Source organism: Paramacrobiotus metropolitanus, unplaced genomic scaffold (genome assembly GCF_019649055.1).
Source record: "Paramacrobiotus metropolitanus isolate TYO unplaced genomic scaffold, Prichtersi_v1.0 Parri_scaffold0000047, whole genome shotgun sequence".
In the NCBI taxonomy this organism is placed as follows: domain Eukaryota; kingdom Metazoa; phylum Tardigrada; class Eutardigrada; order Parachela; family Macrobiotidae; genus Paramacrobiotus; species Paramacrobiotus metropolitanus.
The window spans coordinates 119,719-142,892 of record NW_026570267.1 but is presented as its reverse complement, the minus strand read 5'-3'; the positions used below and the strand labels follow the sequence as shown (position 1 = coordinate 142,892).

Here is a 23,174-nt window from a genome sequence, read left to right as displayed (position 1 = left end):
AAAATCTTTTCAACTTTGCTTGCTACAGTTTCTGGTAGAAACCACCCTTAAACAATACCATGAGTTTCAGAAAACAACAACGATTAAAATCGAATCTACTGCAACAAAAAACAATCCTACAAAGTTTGCGTGTGAATTGAGAATTCCCTTCAATACCGCACGCCTCTCCGATACCGGCATTCCGGATCTGTACAAAATTACAAATCCTTCTCATTGCAAAACAGTGAACCATACTGAGGAATCAGTTTCAGTTCGAAATTCCCAATAATCGCTGCCTCCAAAGTCTTTTTCTTGCTTCTATACGATCTCTCGCAGTTTTCGCACCAAATCCGCCAGACTACATTTGTCATGCAAGTTTTTCTTGATATGCGCTTTGACAAAACCGCAGGCTTGTTGTGCGTACACATCTGGTGATGATGCATTGCTGCGTTTTTTTAGTTCGAGATTTTGCCGCATCTGCGTTACCACTGTGCTGAGAAATGCGATGCGATGTGCTTCATCGATAATTAAATAGCGGAAGTGTATCTTTTTCAATGCGGTTTTCTCTCGGAGAATCATTTCGTACGACGTAACACAGATTTACCGGGCTGCAGGGGTCCTTTGATGGTGGCTTCCTGTACACATAAAACCACGATAGCTGCATAAGAATTTACAATTTCTTAAAAACGAAGAAATGTACAGTACCCGTTCAGCATGAGTGCCGATGAGCTGCAGTGCTCGGATATACGGGCACCAGCGTTTGAATTCGTTCATCCAATTACTAAGTGTCGATTATGTCAAAATCAGCTGAAAGCAGAAAGCACAAAGAATAACAACATTCATTCTTGCATTCCTCGTTCGCTCCTCTTCTAACTGATTTTCGAAGGAGAATTGGAAGATTTTAAATTAATACTTTCTGGGTATCCATATTAAATTTGTAATTTTATTGTTGGCCCAAAGTATGTATATGTGAAGGCGCATCTGCAATGTTTTCCTGCGCTGTTTTGGGATTGTAAAATTCATAATTGCATGGAGTGGATGCCAATACTGACGACCAGCAACCTCAGATTTCCTTTCTAACTATCCACCATCGATTCCCTAATATGTCCGACAGCGAAGATGACCAGCCCGCGATTCCCCGTGCTGCCTTGAATAAGCTGATCAAAGAGGTGCTGCCTAATCTGCGCGTATCCGCGGAAACCCGTGAGCTCATCTCCGCATGCTGCACGGAATTCATCCATCTGGTGGCGTCGGAGGCCAACGAGATCTGCGAAAAACAGCAGCGCAAGACCATCACCCCCGAGCACGTGATGGAAGCCCTGGATTCCCTGGGCTTCCCTGAGTACCGTCAGGATGCCGAGTCCGTGATGCAGGACTGCAAGAAGTGCAGGCCAAACGGCGTAAATGCAGTACGAAACTGGAGAAGCTGGGCATTCCGGAGGATGAACTGCTGCGCATGCAGCAGGCCTTATTCGCCAAAGCACGACAGGAACAGCAGGAGGCCGATCATCAGGAATGGCTGAAGATTCAGGAACAAATGTCCATGTCCGGGCCGAGTCTTTCTACCGCGCAGGCAGATAGTGATAGCGATTATTAGTGCTTGAGAATTATGTAACACGACTGTGGAAGCAAGTCCAAGCAACGGGAAACGGTGCAGCGGAAGTCGTTTTTTAGAGTTTGTGTGGTGTACTGAATAATTTTCGATTTTGAAATTTTTTTAGCTGTTGGGATAGATAAATTTGGATCCTTGATTTTTGGCTTCTGCAGCAGTAATGGGTGAATGCTAATTGGCTACCGTCCATCGTTAAGTGCATGTTGTTGTTTTCATGCACTTTCGAAAAGTTTGAGTTCTCAGTTATGGTTTAAATTGTCGCTTTTTTATTCTGCATGCATTAGTTATAACTATGACATATGTTTCGTCTTGTGTCAAATCTAGTGCCCAATTCGCATCCATAAACGAGATCAAAGCGATGTGTTTCATAGGGTTGAAAGCCAAAACGAAAGTTTAGTAAAATTCAGTTTAGTTTTGTGTGTTTGATAATTATCATGTTTTGTTTTCATCAACCGTAAACGTGGCGAGTATTTCTCTTATTTATTTTGATTGCCGAACTTCCCCGCTCAGTTACACAACACACGAACATGGACACCTCATAAATTAATTAATCATAACAACTGTTTCGGTAATTTTCGGGTGTGACAGTATTCATGATTTCGTAATTATTCTTCACCCGTGGTAATAAAACAGGAGAAAAGGTGGTTCCGAGCGCTTTACTTTCCACATATGATGTCTACGAGTAGAATAAAAATCAGTGAGAAAGTTGACCGTGGTTGTCTGTTTGAGAAATATTACTTTCTTCCCATCCCACGAAAACGTTGTGCTGTGTGTTGTCCCTTTCCAGCCATTCGTGTAACCGTTGGAAATAATCAAGAAGCGGTGCTGCGTCCAGCTTTACTGTTCCGGTTAACTTTTGCATTACCGTCTGCCATGGCGTTGAAGATCCGAGCGACATCGTTTCTCTGTTGAAAAATTGGTTTTAAATAGAAGTAATAGTGATAATAATATGTAGGTCTATTTCCGGTATTCAATTATTATTTTCGGTATGCACTTGTTTATTAAACCAAATTTTTAAGGCTGTCAATACTGATAAACATAAACACATACGCATTATATATAGATACAGACTCGACTGTAAGACAAACATGCATAAACTTACTGCAGAATTTTTCCAGCTTCTTTTGATCCGTCGATATCACACTCGTAAGGATTTTTTGTTTGACCAGCAATTCCGCACAACGCTTTTGAATTTGGAATTGCAGGATAGTGCTAACGAAATTTCTGCAGGAAACAGTACTTGATGCAGCAAGTGTTATGCGCCTACAATCCCAGTCATGAGCATTCATACATCATACAATATACATTAGTCTTATTTTTAACATAAAAAGCAAAACTGTTAACACTCTGTTTGTAGTTTGCACAGCATCATAACGAAATAATTTTAGTAATTTATTGATATTTTGGAAAGTCTTCGTAGACCGGGAGTGTCAGCTAGAGAAGCGGATCGGAGCATCCGAGTTGTTTTACCGAATGTATGGAGTATCGGAGTTGATTTCATAAAGCGCCCCGGGATCAAAATCGTCTTCCGTTCTGGGCTCGGTCGAACATAATCCTTGAAATTTTATTCTAACAAAAAAGTAACATTCGATAGGGAAGATATTTTGCTTATTTATTGTCGCACTCACACATTGCTCCACCACTTGGTATTTAAATCATTCATCGTAATCCTTCCGTCAAAAACATCGTAACGGTATTTGTCGACTACGTAGGCGAACGGCAAATAGGCAATGGTGTCCAGTGCCGTAGAAAACAGAAAGTTCAGAAGTCCCACTGAAATAAGCTTCTTGGTTAACTTATATTCGGGATGAAATACGAATACAACTCACATTTTAGTAAATTTTCTATCGTATTCGAGCTAGTTCGTTTATTTCATTTTTTATAATTAACAAATTTTCGTTACTCGTATTAGTCGTATACACTCACGCGGATCACTAAGCCTGCCGGCTTGTTCCTCGCTCAGCAGACCGATTTTCACTAAATGTTTTGGCGTCCTGGCATTCAACGAAATTGATGCGCCAACTGTAGATTTGCAAATTTAATTCAAATGCAACACACGCCTGTGAAAGAGTATATTTTACCGGCTTCGAAAAGTCCTGTATGTGCTCCGCTACGGAACGGTACGTGTTGGTTTCGGTAGGCCAAAGCGTAACTGTCGTTAAAATGTTTTAAGTTATAAAATTCATGCATGCCACATTAATATTAATGCCGCAAATTGTTAAAGCGGCTAGCTCTGTGGGGGTGAACTAATATTAATGACATCAGTTAGCAATTAACGTGCTCAGGAGTAATGCACTTACTATACGCGTATAAGGCAAGCATGATTTTTTAATGCTTACGGTTAGGTATGCATTCTTAAAAATTGTGACTTGAACTAATTTTATACTGGCTTTCGTAAATGACCAGTAAAAAACAAGAGCAAAACTGAAGAATTCCCGTGGAATATCGGATAAACTTCGTCGAATTAGAATACCTACTTTGAAATTAAAAACTTGTATATTTGGATATTCGCAATCTCTTACTGAAGGCGTCCCATTTCACTGAAACAGGAAACATGCAGTAAATTCTGTGCAAATTTTACTGAAAACATTTTATTAATAACACACGGGGATTGAAACTCACCGATGAATAGCCACCAGGTCTTTCAGCGTTGTGTTGGCGCACGCTTTGACACTACGATAAATGAGCGGAAAAATAATAATTCAGTTGATCCCATTCATTCACTGTATACGAATATTTTTGCAAAGGTTTTACCGAAACGTAGATTTGTCGTGGAAATCAAACGAAGAATAATCACAGACCATTTCCTTATCGGTTGATTTAACAAACACGGAATCTTTCCATAACGACTCGGGTAGCGGTTCCAAACCCAGATCGGTGTAAAATTTCTCAGCGGTTTTGTACATCTTCTCCGTGGACCATTGTTTTCCTGTAAACTGCGCATCAATGTTCAGTTCGTCAGTCGGAAGCTTTTGGGGATACGGTTTAGCGAAGTCATTCAGTGCAGACCAATCGAATCCATGGATGTGTCCTAAAAGTCACCGGTATATTACGGCATATATACTGTACGCTCTGCCGCTCAAATTATAGTAAGCAGTCAAAACACATAACCACCAAGTAGCAAGTAGCACCTTGCTGCATACACAATGAATTAAATTACCGAGTAAGTGTGCAGGAATTGGACCGTTTGCTTTCGATTCCGCTTTCTGGATATTTGTTAATAAGTTTTCGGCGAACATACGCATGCAATTGCTGGTACAGTGGGAATACTTCTTTAAGAAGATCACGGATGTCTTCCAGAAAATTTTTATCCGTATAATTATTTTCGACGTCCGCAAATGTTTCACGCCATGATGCTCCCACTGATTTGTAACCTAGAAGCAGCATACACAAGATTGCAGGCTGCACGACTTTTTTGTAAATAAATGGTAAAAAATTATGCGCATCGCTAAAGAGACAGATGCTAATTTTAGCTAGTTTTGTAATACTGCGATACAGACAGAGATAGCAGTTATGCAGTTTATACCTCGAAACGTAAAGGTTAAACCGGTACTGTGTGTTTCTGTCGTTTTGAGCCTTCTCGAGTTACCGTCAAGTTTCGCCGCTTCGCTTTTTTAGTTGGACATATCGTATAAACGAATTTCTGTTAGTTTTCCCGGTAGCGTCTCTCCAGGATTTCCATAAATGGGATAACACGGTGGAATTTCGCGATGCCGCCATTGTGTTAGACAGATCCAAATGCAACGACAACTGATTTTCTTTGGGACATCCATCAAGATTATCCGCCGCCACGCACGTGTCGGCACACACTTTGGCTGTTGCATACGTTTTAGTCATATCCGCTTTAAAAATTTGTAGTTGACGATATTTCACACTATCCAAGAGAGAGTCCCCACTTTTGCTCAGTTTTCGATGTAGACGATTTAACATCGGATCCTTGACTGAATCTACGGGGAATCGTAAAAGGGCACCGGTGACCGTCTTTTGGAATTTTGCCACAGACATTGTGGAGTTGACCTTTAGAAAACGTGAACAATAACATCAGTAAGTTTAGGGCATTATTGTACAAATACACATTTTTTAAAGTTTCCAGTTTTAATTACACACATTTTGCAATCAGTTGCATTAAGGCACAAAATAATATTCAATACAGAAAATGTGTATAGAAAATTTCGATTTGGTATTATGGTCGTACATGATTTTTTTAGCCTACCAGTGCTGCTTTTGTCTGATCCGATAAGTTGGTTTCGAAATTCCATTTTGCTTGATGGTACTGCGATAATGCGGCTTCTGCTGACGGAGTGTACTCAGTGTCCACCCACTGTTTGAATGCTTTTTCCACCTCTCTAATGCAGTTGAAGTATTAAATTGAATTGATAGAAAGCTGAAAACATAGCACTGACTAAATTTTCGGTAATGGTTATAATTGTTTACTCGGGCGGTAGCGGTAACAAAGTCGTTACGGGGGACGTCGATGCTGTCGGTTCCTCTCTTGGCCTACGAGAAAGCAACATACAAGTATATAATTAACTTTGTACTAGAAAGCATACTTCCATAATTGTACTGTAGCTGCAAGTTGTTTTCCGAGTTTCTCTAGAACAGAAACTTGAGCTGCTAATGCATGTGTGCATCGTTAAACATTACATCGGTGTAGTGGGTGCCGGTGGCGGTACGGTTGGTCCATCGTTGACGGTGGCACTTGTGACAATGGTTGCAGAAGTAGGAGTTGTTTGCGATGCTGCCATGGAAAGTCGGTAATTACTGAACGCAGATATAATAAATTTAAATAACTTTTAAGTACGAAAATCTCACAGTCTGGCCTCTGGACCTTTGTATCCAAAAATTCGGTGCACAAATTTATTTTGAAATTATGTAACGATCTTATACAGTATGATTCTAGAAATGTTAATCTAATTGTACCGGCAGTTGATGCGACCGTTGTGGCTAATGGCGGTAACACATTAGGCGGTATATCGGGTAGGCTGCTGACCGGATGCGGTATGAATACTCCCGCTGGTATCCTGAGGATAGTCAACGGTGTAATCCCAGCAAAAGGATGCAGACTCGGTGGTAACACCGTCGACCCGGTAGTCCCGGGGATCTTCGACAGCGGGATGAGATGCCCTTTGGGGATATAAACCGCTTTCAACGGCGTCAGGGTCTCGAACACTTCACCGAATCGAAACAGCTTATGGCCATCCGCTTTTCGGTAGACTTTCAAAGACGAGAAGATTTTCTGGAATTTCGCAAACATCCTTCGCCGGAGATCCGTTCTCTGTCGGGTTGGGGAGGTGGGCTGGGCGTCAGCGATAAATATCCCCATGGGCGTGGTGACGGCGGTCAGCGGCTTAATACCGTACAGCGCTAGCACGTTACCAGCATCCACGGGTGGTGGCGGTGGCGGTGTAGTCGCTGTACTGGTGGTGCTTGGTTCCGTGGCTTGCCTTTTTCTGCGCATTTCATGCCCATCGTGCAGCGCCTGACCCAGCGCTTCCGCTAATAATGCTGCAATGTCGTTGGTTTGATCGGCTTCCGTGGCGTTCGGGTCCAGAAAGGACTGAGCGATAAAAGTACCTGGCGGAAGGAGCACTGGTTCCAGTGGTGGCGTGGTGACATCGGTTGGCAGATGGGGCTGGTTATCGCCATGCGGAGCGTCCTCTCTGGTTAATTTTATAAATTTTATAATAGAGCAGGAAGAGAAATTACTAACGATTAAGTGTAGGATAACCACAAAATGTGTTATATGCATCATAATGGCAACCTACTATGGGAGGCTGTCTGTAATCTGCGCTCATTAACTGGTGGTCATGTTTGTTTTGCTCGCGATTTTGGGTACGTGCAATACTCTACTCGAGTAGGATTTGGTGTTGAACGGAAGTTAACGGTAACAGCAGTCACCTTTACCCGTGCTTCAGCAGTTTTTAATTTTTTTTGGGTGATCATCGAAATCTAAGCATGGCTTTCGTATCGTCACCGTAAGCAGTTTAACTGTTCTCAAAAACTGCTGACAAGTGATCGACAGTTTAGAGTGTTGTGCATTAATTATTCATATAAATTAACCATAAGAGTGAAACGACCTTCCCGATCGATGTCCTACTCGAAACTCCCTGACAAAACAGTAAATAGCGTTTGTCTTTATTTTTGTTCGCGCAAACGCATCTCTCAAAATTTCTTATTTTCTAATTTTGTACATCTCCGTCGATTCTGTACTTTCTTTAATTTTTTTATAGACAAGATCGCGCGTTGCGTATGGAGCAACACCTCTGCAATCTGTTTACAGATACAGTAGTCACTTTGTTGAGCATGGTCTTAATCGATGCACTATAACTGGGACTGCTCATGCACATAATTATGACATTGTTTTTATTCCCCAGCTATCAAAGTAGCAGTTGTAAAAAGATTCTGGACAGTTATTGTGCCCGAGTGTCCGTGGTCTAATAACCGGCAAGAAACGTGTTAATTGTGACGAATCCAATCCAAAACGAAAAACATGTTCACTCAATATACATAAAATTAAAACAGTACATAAAATGTACATAAAATTAAAACAGTGTCTACGTGCTCCTGTAGAAAAAAAAACTAGGGCGTCCGATCGCAAATTACAGTTGCAGCTTTACAAAATTATCCACAGATTTAGGCGTCAGCAACCGCTTCTTTCGGTGGGATTTGTAAATAGACAACACCGGATCGTGTGCGTGTCTGCAGTCCTGGCGGCAACAGAACGCTTAAATTAACCGACTCCGCCGGTGTTATTGTTGTACTCTGCGATAAATCGTCGGGGTCAGGCGGTGGTGGTGGTGTGTCCTCGGTCGTGCCACTTGTTGTCGACTGCGCATGTTGTGGATCAAAATCGAGGATGTCGTCGGCGCTAGTGTCATCCGGCTGACTGGGCGTAGTACTGGAAGTTTTCTGTGTATTCTGCGACTGTGATGCTTTACTGTTCGTTGTGCTCAGTGACGAGGGACTCTTAGAAGATGCCCATGTCAGGGATGCTCTGGTAGTTCGTAATGTGGACGTTGTGACAACTGTTTCCTGTTTAGAAAAAGTTGATTTTACGGTTGTTCTCCTGGTCGACGTTGTTGTCTCGTCGAGGTCATCGAAAGGGGCAGTGTCGGTACAGGTTCATCGATATTTTCGGCCGAATGGCCACCTAATTCGTAACAAATTCTGCGCAACCTATATATGTCGATTGGCTATTCGAATTAACTTTTAACTTAACTGTTAATTAGTTACTGCATCATTTGTTTAAATGTGGTTTCGTGCCTTTGTTTACTTTTGTGTACTATCATTCTAATAATTATGATCATGACAGTACTTGTTGTAACTGTAAACGCTCCCCACGTTTTACAATTAACTGTTAGAGCAACGCGTGTTAGTTGATCGATATTTCTAATTGTTTCTTACACAGAATAACTTTACAGCAAATACAGAGTGTCTACGCTTAAAGTACAGTACAAAAAACTAGAATAATTTTATTTTAGTTATTTTTAATTAAGTAACCTTCTGCAAACTGCGTGTATTGCGCATTTTCAGCTCGTACAAATGTTTTACAAATACAGTGTGTGGAAACATACTGATAGCTTTTGGACAAAAATTAAAATTCATTAATACTGGCTCAGTAGGAGCTCGGTGTACTTGTACTAGTTATTACCATTGTTAAGTAGATGCTCTATATCCTCCTCTCCGAACAGATCACCGGCATCGGCTGGAAATTCTGGAAAGACTTCCGAGCCTAGTGAACGCAGCATCGCAACCATAAAATATTACATTAGTTTAATCTGTACTGTATACGAGTGTATTTGTAATAATTAAGATAATTAAAACAGACAACAAGCGAAGCAGAAGCATAGCAGAAAAAGCGAAATTGAGCAAAGCAAAGTCAAATCGAAACCAGTAACAATGTTCAAGGTAAAATCTTAAAAAAGAACATCAGCCGGGAGGCCATTAGATGGTGGTTTTGCCACTATACTGGGTGGAGGGGTTGGTGGGCCATTGAACACGGGCGGCAGTGATGCCATGGTCGATGAATTCGAGCTTGTGGTAGGAACAGTAGGCGTGGCAGTGGTAACTATACTGGTAGCGCTGGTAACTGTGGCAACCGGGGTTGTGCCGGCAGTAACAGTACTTGTCGTGACCGTGGTACTGATCGTCGTGGAATCGGTCAACAAGGTAACCGCTGATGGGGACGTTTGAACAACCGTCGAAGTGGCATTGGTAACCATTACGGTAGTTGTGGGACTGGTGATGAGACTGCTGATGGGAACGTTGGTGGGAGTGGTGACGACGGTGGTGATAAGCGGGGTTGCCGTTGCCGGTACTTCCGGCGGTATAGTCGTCTGCGTTTCCCAGAATTTATCGGCTTGGGTGGCGGAAGAATAATCGGTGCGTCGGTTTGCGTAGACGGCCAACTCGGCTGAGAAATGTTTGTCCCTGGTTTGCTTTCTACAAAGTATTATTTTTAACTAATTATCTGTTGATTTTTTATCTGCGTGGTAAAAACATTAATAGCAGTTTGTTTAAAAGAGTGCCAGCAAGCGCAAGCAAGCTAGACTATTATGCATAAATTCAGTAAGACGAAGTACCTGGCGGAACAATTTGTGAAGGAATATCATTGGGTAGTGCCGGCATCCTATGCGGAATAAAAATCCCACCGGCTAACTGCGTGAGAGTCAGCGGCTGAATCCCAGCGAAGGGCCGTGATGCTTCCGTGGGCGGCAATTCCTGCTTGCCGGACAGCAGGGGGGTCAGTGGGATAAAATAGCCACGGGGGATGTACACCGGCTCAACGGGCGCCAGTCCGTTGAATGTGCGGGCATAATTAAATGTGCCGCGCTGTCGACCGCCACTATCGGCTGACTGGCGCAGCCGCTGTATCACCCTGCTCAGTCCGCTGGTGAGACGCGCCTTACTCGCACCCGGCTGCTGCAACAACGCATCGTGCTGTACATCGCTTGATTGGTCGGAGATGAAAATTCCCATGGGGATGCGGATCGTGGTTAGCGGGCGAATGCCGCTGCTGCTGCTGGGAATTATGCCGGCGGCGCGACGACGACGACGACGCCGTGCACTGATTGGTTTACTGCTGGATGCGGGGCTCGTTAGCAGGCCATCCAGCACGTTTAGGATGGTGGTAATCAGCTCATCCTGTGCGGGGCTGTTGGGTAATGACGATGTACTATTGGATACGATGGACGGCATAATGCCTGATAGGGAAATATAATTCCCCGTGGGGATCAGCGCGGGCTCCAGGAACTGGAAACCGTCGTAGGGGCGGGCGTTTATCCGGCCATTTAGCGCAATTGCGGCAAAAGTAAAGTGGCTGATGTTTGAGATAATCAGCAGGAGACACAGAAATGTTTTTATATAGTGAAAAATATGTAAGGGAATTATTGATGAGTCCATCTTGCAGCTGGGGTTGTCAACAAATGATCGAGTTCGAAATTCACACCATTCGCTCAGCAACTGCGAGGCGCTTCCTTCTTAATAAGCCACGCCGCGAGTGGCGGAATAATTTTATGAATGGGAATGCTCACTTACTCCCATAGACTAGAGTGTTTTTCAAAATATAAAAATTAAATAATGGAATAATAAGTGAAATTATAAAAAAATTGAAATAATAAGCTAAAATACCGTAATTTAATATAAGTGCATTAATCATGGGCGAAGTTTATCAGTCTGGCCGATACACCGTACGTAATGTTAAAATGCATATGCGAAAAGTTAGCCAGCTGTACGTACAGTAGCTAAATATAATGGCTGATATCGATAACTGAAAATTAATGGCAAAGATTTGTCGGCAGCGATTTTTAATTGCCTGAATGTGTACGCGATAGTCCACTTCCGGTCATATGACAACCACAAACGACACGAACCGATCACACAGCGAAAACGGTGCTGTCGCAAGCTCTGAATTGCAATTTTTAAACGCTGTGGTAATGATTTTTTGGAGGTCTTAGCAGAATTTTACACGAATCAATTATATGCACGTTGCACTACAGATAGTCTCTGTTATTTTTACTGCTAATTAAGAGTAATAGCGTAGTTTTCATATTGTCACAATTTTATTTCACAAAAGCTTATACATATATGTAGACCGCATCCAAATAAATCTCTGGCTAACAGTTGTACTTTAATTTCGGATAAGTTATTTACTGCTTTTCGATTTACCCACTGGAATCAAGAATATTAAAAACAGTAAACTTTACACTTCTGTGACCATAATTTTATAAACCGATAGGATCGTTATGACATTGTATGTAATCGTACAGCAGCTGTATCAAGCAATTCATACGCACCACTATGCGCGTAGCAGAACGCGGTGCTTTTGATTATTCGCGTAACGTTCGTTTACGGCTGGTTAGCGCTGCTTTTATCGGTCGCATTTGCTCTTCAAATTCGACTTATTGAAATCACACCGTTTTGCATAATTGACTTGTAATCGATCCCGAAATTAGAAGGATTTCTGGCTGATGATACCACTGATCCGGCACTGGCCTCTTGAACAGGCGCAAATGAATACAGCTGAAAGATCACTAATTTGCACATTTCAGCGTCAGTCTCTAATGGTCAAAACGAAACAATTACCAACATCCTTCGGGCATTAGAGAGTGAAAATGTAAAAGAAGCATTTATAAGAAACAAACCAGTATGGGAGCAACCAAGAGATCGCTGGGTATACATGCGTACATTTGCGTGTAATTCGTGGTGACCTTTTAACAATGGCGGATTTTAACTGTAGTAAGAAGTCCTTTATGATACGCGATTTACTTGAATTGTCTGAGCAGCCAGTAGAAGGTGTTACAGAACGAGATGATCCTGCCCAGTCGGTGCAGGAACTGAAGAAAGGTCATCCCAGAAAGCGTAAAATGCGGCTGCAGCGGAGACGACGCACAGCGTTTTCTCGATCCCAGTTGACATATCTGGAATCCAAATTTCGCTGCCAGAAGTATCTGACCTTATCGGATCGCAGTCAGGTGGCGGAAATTTTGTGTCTTTCTGAAGCTCAGGTTAAATGCTGGTAAGTGCATCTTCTGGTGCAGCGTCTTTATTGTTGATATGCACACACCATAAATCTTAATTTCTGCAGCTGTACACGTTTGTCGCATGTATGCAATATCTATAACAGATCTTACTGACAGATACAGTTGTACATATCTGCACAGTACTCTACATGACTTTTTCTTTTCAAAGTGCTTTTCAAAGTATTAAATATTTTGCTTAAAGTGCAAATAAAAATACGCGCACGTTCCCTGAATAAATATACGCAAAATTTGAAAACATTGTATTAAAACTGGCATTTCCAGGCATATTTTTTGAGTTTGATTAAACAGAAAATTGTAATTACTACGCAAATTTGCAGTTAACACATACAGGGACCTTAATCTAATGATGTCTTATAAGAAAACCTTATGGCATGTATAGAAAACATGAAAATATCATAAATTACTGTCTGAGATGGTATTTTATTTAACCCGTTCCACACTATGCGTGTCAGGCCGACTGTTTTTCTCCTTTTCGCTTTCATGCTTTTGAAGGTTTCAAAACCGCCGGACAAAATGGAAGCGCCAGACGACATTCGCTAGTCGGGCTGAGCAGCTGCGTGAACACGCGGTCCATCACCAGAACGGCTGTCCGGCTGTGCCGCTTTTCCAATCAGGATCCAGTGGAAGCGAGTCCGACATCGGAAACTCCACGAAGATCGATGCCAGCCGCACCACGTCTAACTGCGGCAGCGATGTCGCTCTTCCGGCTCCAGCTCTCCAAGTCGTACAACGCTCGTCGGAAATCAGTGCTATTATGAATGGCATCGCTTTTCGCATTAATCCACGGGTCTTGGCTAATTTTCCACCGTACTTTTACTGTTAACTATGGCCGATGGGAGCTTGAAATGCAACAGAACCTGTAAAATTACACGATTTAGGCCTAAAATAATTGGGGCGCTAAATAAATATACTGAGTCAAAAATTTCATGGCCAGGCAGGCCAGCACATAATTGTACTTGTTTTACACTGCAGTTAAAGAATACATACGTACAATATATAGTATCTATATTTCATATACCTGTAGTTGTGCCCATACTGTAATATTGTACCTGTACTTACTTGTGCATTAATGATGGAAAATAGGCGCAACGGCATTGCTGCAGAATTTTTTTTTCGGCCAGATAAGTAACTATTTAATTAAATTAACTATTGTATTAAATCGTAAATAAAATTACAAAATGGAAGCAGCATTCTGAAGTGCAGATTTGTGGTTTCCTGTACTGCACGTGCATGTTGTCGTCGTATGCATGCCCGATAGTCGCGTACACCACGTGCATGCAAACAGCAACCTCGGCCATTTACTTAACACCCAAATCCTCAAGTGTGTCTGTTGATATACATTTGCAGCTTTCCTTCCGTTTGACCCACAGGTTAGGCGGGAGATTGATGAGCCATCGTATATTATACGATTTCCTATGCAAATATGTGAATAGCATTTTTTTCTGTGTCACACTCGTACAGTACTAGTTGTTGGTACTGCTACAGCAAGCCGTTTAGTTAGTACATTAATAATACCATAATGAAACGTATATTTGATTATGTACTGCATCCTGTACATAATCTGCGATATGTTTGCGGTATTTGGAAGTATCATATCACAGTAAACGCTGACGAAAACATACGTATGAATCGCATGTGCAAGTACCTGGGTTGTTAGTACAATACGTACGGTTGAGTTGTTAGTACAAAATTGTATACGTCACTATTAGTCAATTTATGCAAGGTCTTTATACCTGAACAGGGATGATTTTTCCGCAAAACACTGCCGAGTTTGCGGATGTTAGACCGTCGCCCAATGTGCTCGCTATCGTCGCGGTTGTGCCGCTGTGTGGTCAATAAGGAAGCTCTTAATATTCCTCTCGATTGTTTACGGAAAACGCCGCCGCTAACTCGCAAAATTTAACCCATATAAAAGATCGCCAGGTAATGGTTTGTTTTCATTATCTGTTCATTTCTATATTTTTTTCTGCGAATGAGAAACTACATTTGAAAATGTTTCACTTTGTAGCTGTTTCGTCTTGTGCGTTGGTTGTCGGTGTGATAACACTAGCTGGTGCACAGTATACGGCGGATTTCGTCTGTCCTACGGCGAAAGGTCAATTTGCCAATCCGGATAATTGTTCCGCGTTTTATAAGTAAGTATTCAAATTTTATGTGTTTTAGTAATAATAAATTTATATATAATCTTTTTTAGTAATCTTCGGCATGCTTTGTGCCGAACATGTGCGTAATTTTAAGTTTATTCTTATGTTTTTAATTTAATTACATTTACTGATTTACACTAGAATAATAATTATCACACAATTTTTCAGCTGCTGGGATTACGCATGGACAATTCAGTACTGTAACGAAGGACTGTATTTTGATGACAAAATCAAGGCATGCAACTGGGCCAGCGCGGTACCGTGTCCCAATGGTAATCCACAGAATCCCACGTATGGCCAATACAAAAAGGGTGCACCCGTGTCGCCGGCTAAGTTGTTTGACCGCAAATGGCCACGCTTGAAGTTCCAATCGTACACATCCACGGATAATAATGGGAATAGCGGTGCCGCATGCCCTTCCTCACCTCAGTATCCAAATCCGTGTTTGCGACCAGATGGACCATCCCCCGATCCGCAGAACTGCAGCGCTTATTACGAGTACGTACCAATTGCAAGAATTTGTGAAATCTAATTAAATTTGCAAATTTTTTGTACTAATACAAATTCAAACAACATTTTACAATATTACAGATGCTGGAAATGCGATTACACACACATGCAGGTAAACTATCATTGCAAAGTGCGGCTTGATTTACCGATTGCTCATTTATCCGTCTTCTTTTACATGCTTTAGTGTTGGCAAGGATTGGTTTATGATGACACTAAGAAATACTGCGCATATCCCACGGAGTCCACGTGCAAAACAACTGGAGGTACTTACATTATGTTTAATATTTAAAACCTTGAAAATCAATATTTTAATAGTGCATACTGATTTATTTTGATTGCACAATTTTTGTTTTTTTTCAGGAAATCCCAACCCAGGGGCCACAAACGGTGCGGCTGTACCTGGAAGCGCTGCCGTTAATCCTGCAGTACCTGGTTACAATGCCGGTAACCCCGCACCAGTACCTGGTTACAATGCCGGTAACCCAGCACCCGTACCTGGTTACAATGCCGGTAACCCCGCACCAGTACCTGGTTACAATTCCGGTAACCCCGCACCAGTACCTGGTTACGACGCCGGTAACCCCGCACCAGTACCTGGTTACAATGCCGGTAACCCCGCACCAGTACCTGGTTACGACGCCGCCAATCCCACGCAACCCACAACTGCTATACCGCAGCCGTACGGGCCGGTGACGGTGACCTCGGCTCCGAATCCATATCCTGCACCCGGAACTAACAATCTCTACCCAGTTAACCAATACGGTGCCCCTGGTGATAATACCGGCATCCTGAACCCAGGCGTGTATGGAGGAGTATCGGGAACGACCAGTGTACCAGTGCCTACTCCAAGTGCTGGAACTGGAGCGGGAAATCCCGGTTATCCAGGAGGAGCGGTCGATGGCGCTTACAATCCCACGGTCGCAGCAACCACGGTAACACCGAGTGGATACGGTAACGGCGCAGCACCTGGTCAAAACGGTTACCCTCCAGTAAATCCGGTTTATGACGGCAATCTAGTTACTACAGTTACGCCAGTGTACGGTAACCCAGTCGCCACCACCGGAAGTTATGGTGGCGGCCCCGCGCCAGGCGGATATGGAGACCAAGCGACACCATCACCTACTGTAGCATACAGTCCGACTCCTGCTCCAAATGAATATGGCGGGAACGCATTACCTGGACAAAACGGATATCCTCCAGCTAATCCAGACTACAATAACAATGCCAACCCGACGGTTAATCCGGGGTATGGTAACCCGGCCGCGACACCGGCTGCACCTGTTTATGGAGGCAATGTACCGGCACAGAACGGTTACGGCGATCCCACGGCATCGACATCCGGTCCGACGTCTGTTCCTCAAAATGGTTATGGAGGAAGCGCACCCGGAAACGCTGCATACCCGGCAAACAATCCTTCTTATGCCAGTGAAACCACCGTGACCCCGGCTTATAATGCACCACCGGCTAGTAATACATATGGCGAGACTTCAGTTGCACCCACCTATCCGGCGAATGGAGGAAGTAACCCGCAACCACAACCTTCGTATGGCGGAAGCAATGTCCCAGTCAACTCCATGCCCGCTAACCAGTATCCCCGTGACAATAATGGTCCATCTTTTGAGACCGGTGGTAACCAGACACCGACGCCGGCTGCATCCTACCCTAATGGTCAACCAGGTTATGATAGCGCTGTTGTTACTACTGCACAACCGGTTTATAACGATCACACGACAGTGACCTCTGGAGCCGGAAGTGGTTACGACGCCACCACCGTTGCTCCGGGTGGGTCGACATTCAGCCCGTACAATACCTATGGAACGTTCAGCCCGTATAACACATTCGCGACGTATCCTACCATTCCCACAATGTTCCCGTGGTCTGGATCCAGTGAGACTACTTCTGCCTATAATAATGGGGAGCAACAACCGCGGCACCGGTAGCCAGTACATACGCACCTGGGGACAATAGTTACGGAGCACCGTCCAATGTTCCTCCCGCAAATTACGTTCCTCCTGCTGCAGCCTATCCCGCGGACACCACGGTCATTCAACACCCGGACTCGGGGACGACAGTGTACGTAACCAATAACATTATGACCACGATTGTCGTAACCAACCGGTCTCACAACAGTACCGCAGCGCCACCGGTGGGATATCTGAAATCGGAGCAGCTCCGCCAGCCAGTATCCTTCCGCTGTCCCAAAGGGTCACAAGGAGTTTATGCCGATCCTAATGACTGCAGTGCTTACATTACGTAAGTAATTACAAATACGTATTTTAAAAAAAATTCAACATAATCTTTGGTTCCACATAATTTTATCCACTGTTTTCGATTACTCTAGTTGTATGCCCGGCGGCGGCTGGTATCGTACACACTGCCCATCCGGCTCCGTATTCGATGAAACGAAGAAAGAATGTTCCGCCAGCTGGGATACAGGCGTGGGATGTCGTATGATTATGCGTAAGTGATTTGATGCTAATACTGTAATTACCATCAAAGCACGAATTACAACAAAATACAAATAACTGCATTTCTTAACAAAAACACATTTTCACAGCATGTACGTGTTTTCAGTTCTGAGTTACTTACATTTAAAGCGAAGTTTTTTATCATTAGCGAGCTCGCAAGTCGGAAACAGTGCTGACGAGGTAGAACGCGAGGTCATCACCCGTCCACGTGCACCGACCAATCCCCAGATGTTTTCTCCACAGAAAGAGGCTCGACCTGGACACGGCCAACTGACCGCTGGTCAACAAGTTCAGTATCCCTGGGCACCAGTTGTGAATAACCAGTTGTTGCGCCCCAAACGATCCCTCCACAACGAGATTGACGATAAGGATTTTGTATGCCCAGAAGCGCAGGGATTATATGCACACGAAAGCGACTGTACGTTGTTCTGGAGTTGCGGTGATGGACAAATCGCCTTCTTGCAATCGTGCCCCAAGCCGCTTTTCTTCAACTTCACTGAACAGGTGTGCTTATATTATAAAAAAATGTTATGTGTTTGTAGTTTTACTTTCGAGAATGATTTATTGCTGTGGAACAGAGTACTGTATATATTTTTTGCTGGTTAAATGTTAAACTTGTACGAAAAATTTATTCTGTTATAGCGTTGTGAATGGGCTCGTGGTGGCAAGTGCGTGGACGGAAAGGTCATTCTTCCCGCTAATCACCATGATGATCCAGTTCCGCCTTTGGTGGCGACTACCGATGCACCCGCCCGTCGGGATCCGGATTTTAAGTGCCCAACAGAAAACGGCATTTTTGGGCATCCCTTTGATTGCTCCAAGTTCTATCACTGCGAGAACTGGCATCCGCGTCTGCGAACCTGTGGTCAAGGAACACTCTACGATAAGGAAAAGCGAAAATGCGAAAACGAACAACACGTCAATTGCCAAGGTCAGTAATTACAATCGATCTTAATATCTATTAACTGTTTATTTATTATTAATTATCAATAAACACACAGCAAATGAAAATAATAATAATGCATTTTAAAATACCCGATAAGTAAAATAAATATATATAGCAAATTAGCATTCAATAAGTAACACATATATAACGAAAATTAATACTACACAAAATAATAATGTAAAATAATATTATTATATTAAGCGAAATATGAATAGGTAATTATTAGGTATACTTTAAACATATAGTATACATTTTATGCTTGACCCTTGACAAAATAGCATGAAAAACTGTTGCGGAAGCGATGATGCTGCTTCCGGGTCATGTCATAGTTATGTCAGTGTGATAGGTCAGATGGCCAGTGTCAACATGAATGAGTTTGTCTTACAGGAAGCCATCAGCCCCGATCACGCAAATTTATTTGTCCTCGCCGGCATGGCTACTTCCCGGATCCACAGAGCTGCCGGCGCTTCTACCAGTGCGTCAATTTCCGCTCCTATCACTTACTATGTCCCGGTAATCTGCTGTGGAGTGAGGCGAAGAAGGTCTGCGATTGGCCGCAAGATGTGCCATGCGGTGCCGGTTTCGGCCATAAGCCCCATTTTAAGTGCCCCAGACCCAATGGAAAGTTCAACCATCCCGTTGCGGACGGAGAGTAAGTCAATCGTACTATGAATATTTATATTATATTTTCCGCAAAATTTCTCCCAGCCTGTTGCTGTTATATCCCTGTGGCCTTAACTAACTGCATGATATCCTCTGCACTATGTTTTGCTTAAGCATTGAGGATCTGGATATTTTCTTCTTAGATGAAAACTAAAAAACATGTTTAATTTGATAGTTATTACGAATGCATAAATGGGACTTCACACCTGAAACACTGCCCACCAAACCACACATTTGTGGCGAATTTGCGAATGTGTATGCCGAATGATATACTGCATCCAGTGGCCTCGACAAAACCCACGACTACCGCCGTGCCAGTTTCCGACCCCACTACCGTCACGCACACTTCCCCAGCCAGCACCAAACCAACGACTACCGGCACAGATGTTACCGATCCGGCTAGCACCGAAGCACCGACTACGGAACCGGCAATTACCGAGGCACCAACTACAGCTGCAAACGTTACCGAACCGGCTAGCACCGAATTGCCAACTACTGAACCAGCTACTACCGCAGCACCCACTACAGTTGCAAACGTCACCGAACCAACAAGTACCGAAGCACCAACCACGGAACCGGCTACCACTGAAGCACCAACTACAGCTGCAAACGTTACCGAACCGGCTAGCACCGAATTACCAACTACTGAACCGGCTACTACCGAGGCACTCACTACCGAACCGGCTAGTACCGAAGCCCCAACTACCGAGCCGGCTACCACCAAAGCACCATCCACGGAACCGGCTACCACCGAAGCAACCACTACAGTTGCAAACGTTACCGAACCGGCTAGCACCGAATTACCAACTACTGAACCAGCTACTACCGAAGCGCCATCTACAGCTGCTGCACATGTTACCGAACCGGCTACTACCGAACTGCCAATTACAGTTGCAAACGTTACCGAACCGGCTAGTACCGACGCCCCAACTACCGAATCTTCTACAACAGAATCCCCAACTACCGAATCACCTACCACCGAGACACCCACTACCGAATCGGCTACCACCGAAGCACCAATTTCAGTTGCAAACGTTACCGAACCGGCTAGTACCGACGCCCCAACTACCGAATCTTCTACAACAGAATCCCCAACTACCGAATCACCTACCACCGAGGCACCCACTACCGAACCGGCTACCACCGAAGCGCAATCTACAACTGCAAATGTGACCGAGCCGGCAACCACCGAATTACCAACTACCGAATCACCTACCACCGAATCGCCAACGACCGAACAGGCTAGCACCGAAGCGCCATCTACAGCTGCAAATGTGACCGAGCCGGCATCCACCGAAGTACCGACTACCGCTGCACCTGTTACCGAACCTGCCACCACCGTTGCAACAAGCACCGAAGGTATTTCAATATGACTTACTATCCATAACGTTTTGTGCAGGTTTTTCTATAAAAAAAATTGTATAACAGGAAGCACACCCGTAGTTTCGGGAAGTTCCGATTCAACCACCACGGCAACTACTACGGACGCGTTCACATTTACACTCCCATCCGAAGAAACCTCATCGACTGAAGCGGTTACTACTACTGCTGGTCCTGTGAGTACTGATTCCTCCACTGCAGTGCAGCCAAGTTCAACAGAAATTCCCGTCTCGGAAACAGCAGCCCCCGTTACCGAGGCCACCTCCAGTGTATCGAATTCGGATACGACGAATTCCGGTACCTCCACTGAAGGGAATCCACCGATAACCGAAGATTCGACCCCAACTTCTGGTTCGTCTCAAGATACTACCGTTGCTCCTACCACTGTGGAAGTTACCACTTCTTCACCGGTCGACGACTTGTCGACAACCAGTTCGCCTGTCGAGGTGACGACCCTAGTAGTTGAAGAGGTCACCTCTTCCGGAACAACCATCGCTCCGGAAGTGACAACCGAAGCTGCAGTAACCGCATCGGAGGCCGCAACTGTTACGACTACTTCAGGCGTGACCGAAGGTGACACCACAAGCAACCCGGTTACCGAAGGCACATCTACTGCATTACCGGTCGAAGAAACCACCCTTGCAAGCACAGCAACGGAAGTTCCTCAAACTACGTCAGTTTCCGATGTCGCCACCAGTGAAGTTACCGTTACGAGCACAGCACCTGTAGAGGTCACGACAACGGACGCGGCGGCTAGCACAACTTCCGGTTCAGTCGTTGAAGTCACCACGACCAGCGCGGCTACCGATAGTACGTTTTCAACAACATCGGCAGTTCAGGATTCTACGAGCACGGAATCTCCCTCCACCTCCACCGCCGCTCAAGACAGCTCCTCTCCAGTGACCACAACTAATGCAGAAGTAACAACCATACCTGACGCAGCCACATCTGAGGCGGTGACGTTTACGTCGCTACCAGTTCAGGATGAGACAACCGTTGCAACAGCCGCTGTTACCACCGAAACACCAACTGCTGAAACAACAGCTGTCTATACTACGACCCAGGTTTCCAGCACAGATCACTCAGTTAACCCCGAAGTGCCGACAGGTGCACCAACCGACCCCACCTCCACGAGTGGGACGGAAACCCCGGTACCAGTAACCATGTCGTCAACCGAGGTTTCAGCCACCGTTTTCCTGGAGCCCACCTCCACAACACCGACCAGCGAAAGTACAACGGCCGCAGAGAGTGCATCGACTATTGGCGGTACCGATTCCACGACGCCGGTATCTGAGGTCACCACTTCCCAAGTGACTAGTGGATCCGAAGGCGGCGTGACCGGCGAGACCACCACCGTGGTCGTTACCTCTTCGACTGGGGCAGTCAACTTGCCAGATAGTCCATCCAACGGTAGCGTACCGATCACGCCGATATCCGGCAGCGGCGATGATGCCGACGGGGTCATGGAGCGCGTCGATGGTCCTTCCATAATTCACATGTCCATTCCAAAGAAGTTGAATTAACGTATACTTCACACAGTCCAAACAGCTTTCCTTGTTAAAGAAATTTTCCGTTTCGTGGATGAAGAGTTTATGGCAGAGAGTTTTATGTACTTAGAGTTTGTTACAGTTTATACCGTAGTAACTGTTTGTTGTTGGATATTAATAAAGTTTCAGCATGATGATCACGACGGTGGACGTCACACAAAAAAATTTCAGTAAATAATCGGTTTTACTATAATTTGTAAGCCAAAACTGTTGGGAGCACTTATGCCTTCGAGATAGAATGTCAAAACCCAAACTACTCGTACAAGCAAGGTACTTACATAAATACTCTGTACAAGATGCCTATGAACAGTACATAGATGTATACTGCTAAAAGTTATTACTACATAATTACATAAAATTTTATAAATATTACTGCACAACACATTGAACACATAGATTTTAATTTGGGCAGGGTCGTGATTAAATGTGATATGTCAAAGATTTTAAATAATTATTAGATGCAAAAATTAACGAGATAGCAAAATACTGGGCAAGCATTACGAGCAGCAAAAAATAATAATTATTATGCGCAAATACGGCATTTACTTACCAACTACTGCTATTATCACACCTCAGATTATACAGTACTCGTAGTTTTTCTAATTCTGTTCCTAATTCTTAAAAAAAATCTGTGTTGCACCAGCTTCAAAAACTCAAAGTGAAAAATTGGTAGTATTAGAGAGCAATGTCAATAACAGGCATTAAAACACACGCATGTGGAAAATCCACACACAGTGGACTTTTGTGGGAAGACGCACCGGAGTGCAGAGGATCAAGGAGCTATGAGTCAAGCCGCTACAAAGTTTGCTGGTTTGCGTATAATTGGTTGAGCCTTAAATTCGAAGCTTTTGGAAATACGGTGATGCACCCACTATTTCCTGTA

The 23,174-nt window shown here is 44.0% G+C and overlaps 5 protein-coding genes across 6 annotated transcripts; 3 read left to right on the top strand and 2 right to left on the bottom strand.

The window, feature by feature from the left end:
- Nucleotides 1–168: 168 nt before the first annotated feature.
- LOC129591636 (protein Dr1-like) lies at nucleotides 169–1,997 on the top strand. The gene is given in 2 exon segments (XM_055487372.1): nucleotides 169–1,356; nucleotides 1,359–1,997. Coding segments are annotated over 2 exon segments (492 nt in total). The 5' UTR covers nucleotides 169–1,082; the 3' UTR covers nucleotides 1,577–1,997.
- Nucleotides 1,998–2,060: 63 nt separating this feature from the next.
- On the bottom strand, nucleotides 2,061–4,930 carry LOC129591632 (angiotensin-converting enzyme-like). Its single transcript, XM_055487368.1, is given in 12 exon segments — nucleotides 2,061–2,267; nucleotides 2,330–2,496; nucleotides 2,694–2,781; nucleotides 2,784–2,815; nucleotides 3,062–3,160; nucleotides 3,220–3,364; nucleotides 3,518–3,613; nucleotides 3,673–3,743; nucleotides 4,114–4,131; nucleotides 4,214–4,264; nucleotides 4,346–4,622; nucleotides 4,752–4,930. Coding segments are annotated over 12 exon segments (1,149 nt in total). The 5' UTR covers nucleotides 4,837–4,930; the 3' UTR covers nucleotides 2,061–2,247.
- Nucleotides 4,931–7,991: 3,061 nt separating this feature from the next.
- Nucleotides 7,992–11,380, bottom strand: LOC129591633 (uncharacterized). Of its 2 annotated transcripts, XM_055487370.1 has the most exons (3): nucleotides 10,174–11,380; nucleotides 9,243–9,323; nucleotides 7,992–8,741 (listed from the first exon to the last, which is right to left on the bottom strand). In XM_055487370.1, exons 1-3 carry the CDS (start codon nucleotides 10,991–10,993, stop codon nucleotides 8,644–8,646), a joined length of 999 nt encoding a protein of 332 aa, XP_055343345.1. In that variant the 5' UTR covers nucleotides 10,994–11,380; the 3' UTR covers nucleotides 7,992–8,643. The 2 variants fall into 2 exon arrangements, with proteins under 2 accessions (XP_055343345.1, XP_055343344.1); XM_055487369.1 differs by lacking the exons at nucleotides 7,992–8,741; nucleotides 9,243–9,323 and adding an exon at nucleotides 9,674–10,033.
- An 852-nt stretch (nucleotides 11,381–12,232) lies between these two features.
- LOC129591635 (homeobox protein ceh-9-like) lies at nucleotides 12,233–13,524 on the top strand. The gene is made up of 2 exons (XM_055487371.1): nucleotides 12,233–12,608; nucleotides 13,126–13,524. Exons 1-2 carry the CDS (start codon nucleotides 12,310–12,312, stop codon nucleotides 13,454–13,456), a joined length of 630 nt encoding a protein of 209 aa, XP_055343346.1. The 5' UTR covers nucleotides 12,233–12,309; the 3' UTR covers nucleotides 13,457–13,524.
- A 1,066-nt stretch (nucleotides 13,525–14,590) lies between these two features.
- Nucleotides 14,591–22,436, top strand: LOC129591537 (mucin-2-like). Its single transcript, XM_055487207.1, is given in 12 exon segments — nucleotides 14,591–14,768; nucleotides 14,946–15,275; nucleotides 15,369–15,399; nucleotides 15,472–15,550; nucleotides 15,648–17,204; nucleotides 17,207–17,540; nucleotides 17,629–17,747; nucleotides 17,904–18,259; nucleotides 18,398–18,686; nucleotides 19,089–19,353; nucleotides 19,540–20,723; nucleotides 20,793–22,436. Coding segments are annotated over 12 exon segments (6,162 nt in total). The 5' UTR covers nucleotides 14,591–14,625; the 3' UTR covers nucleotides 22,268–22,436.
- The last annotated feature ends 738 nt before the right edge of the window (nucleotides 22,437–23,174 follow it).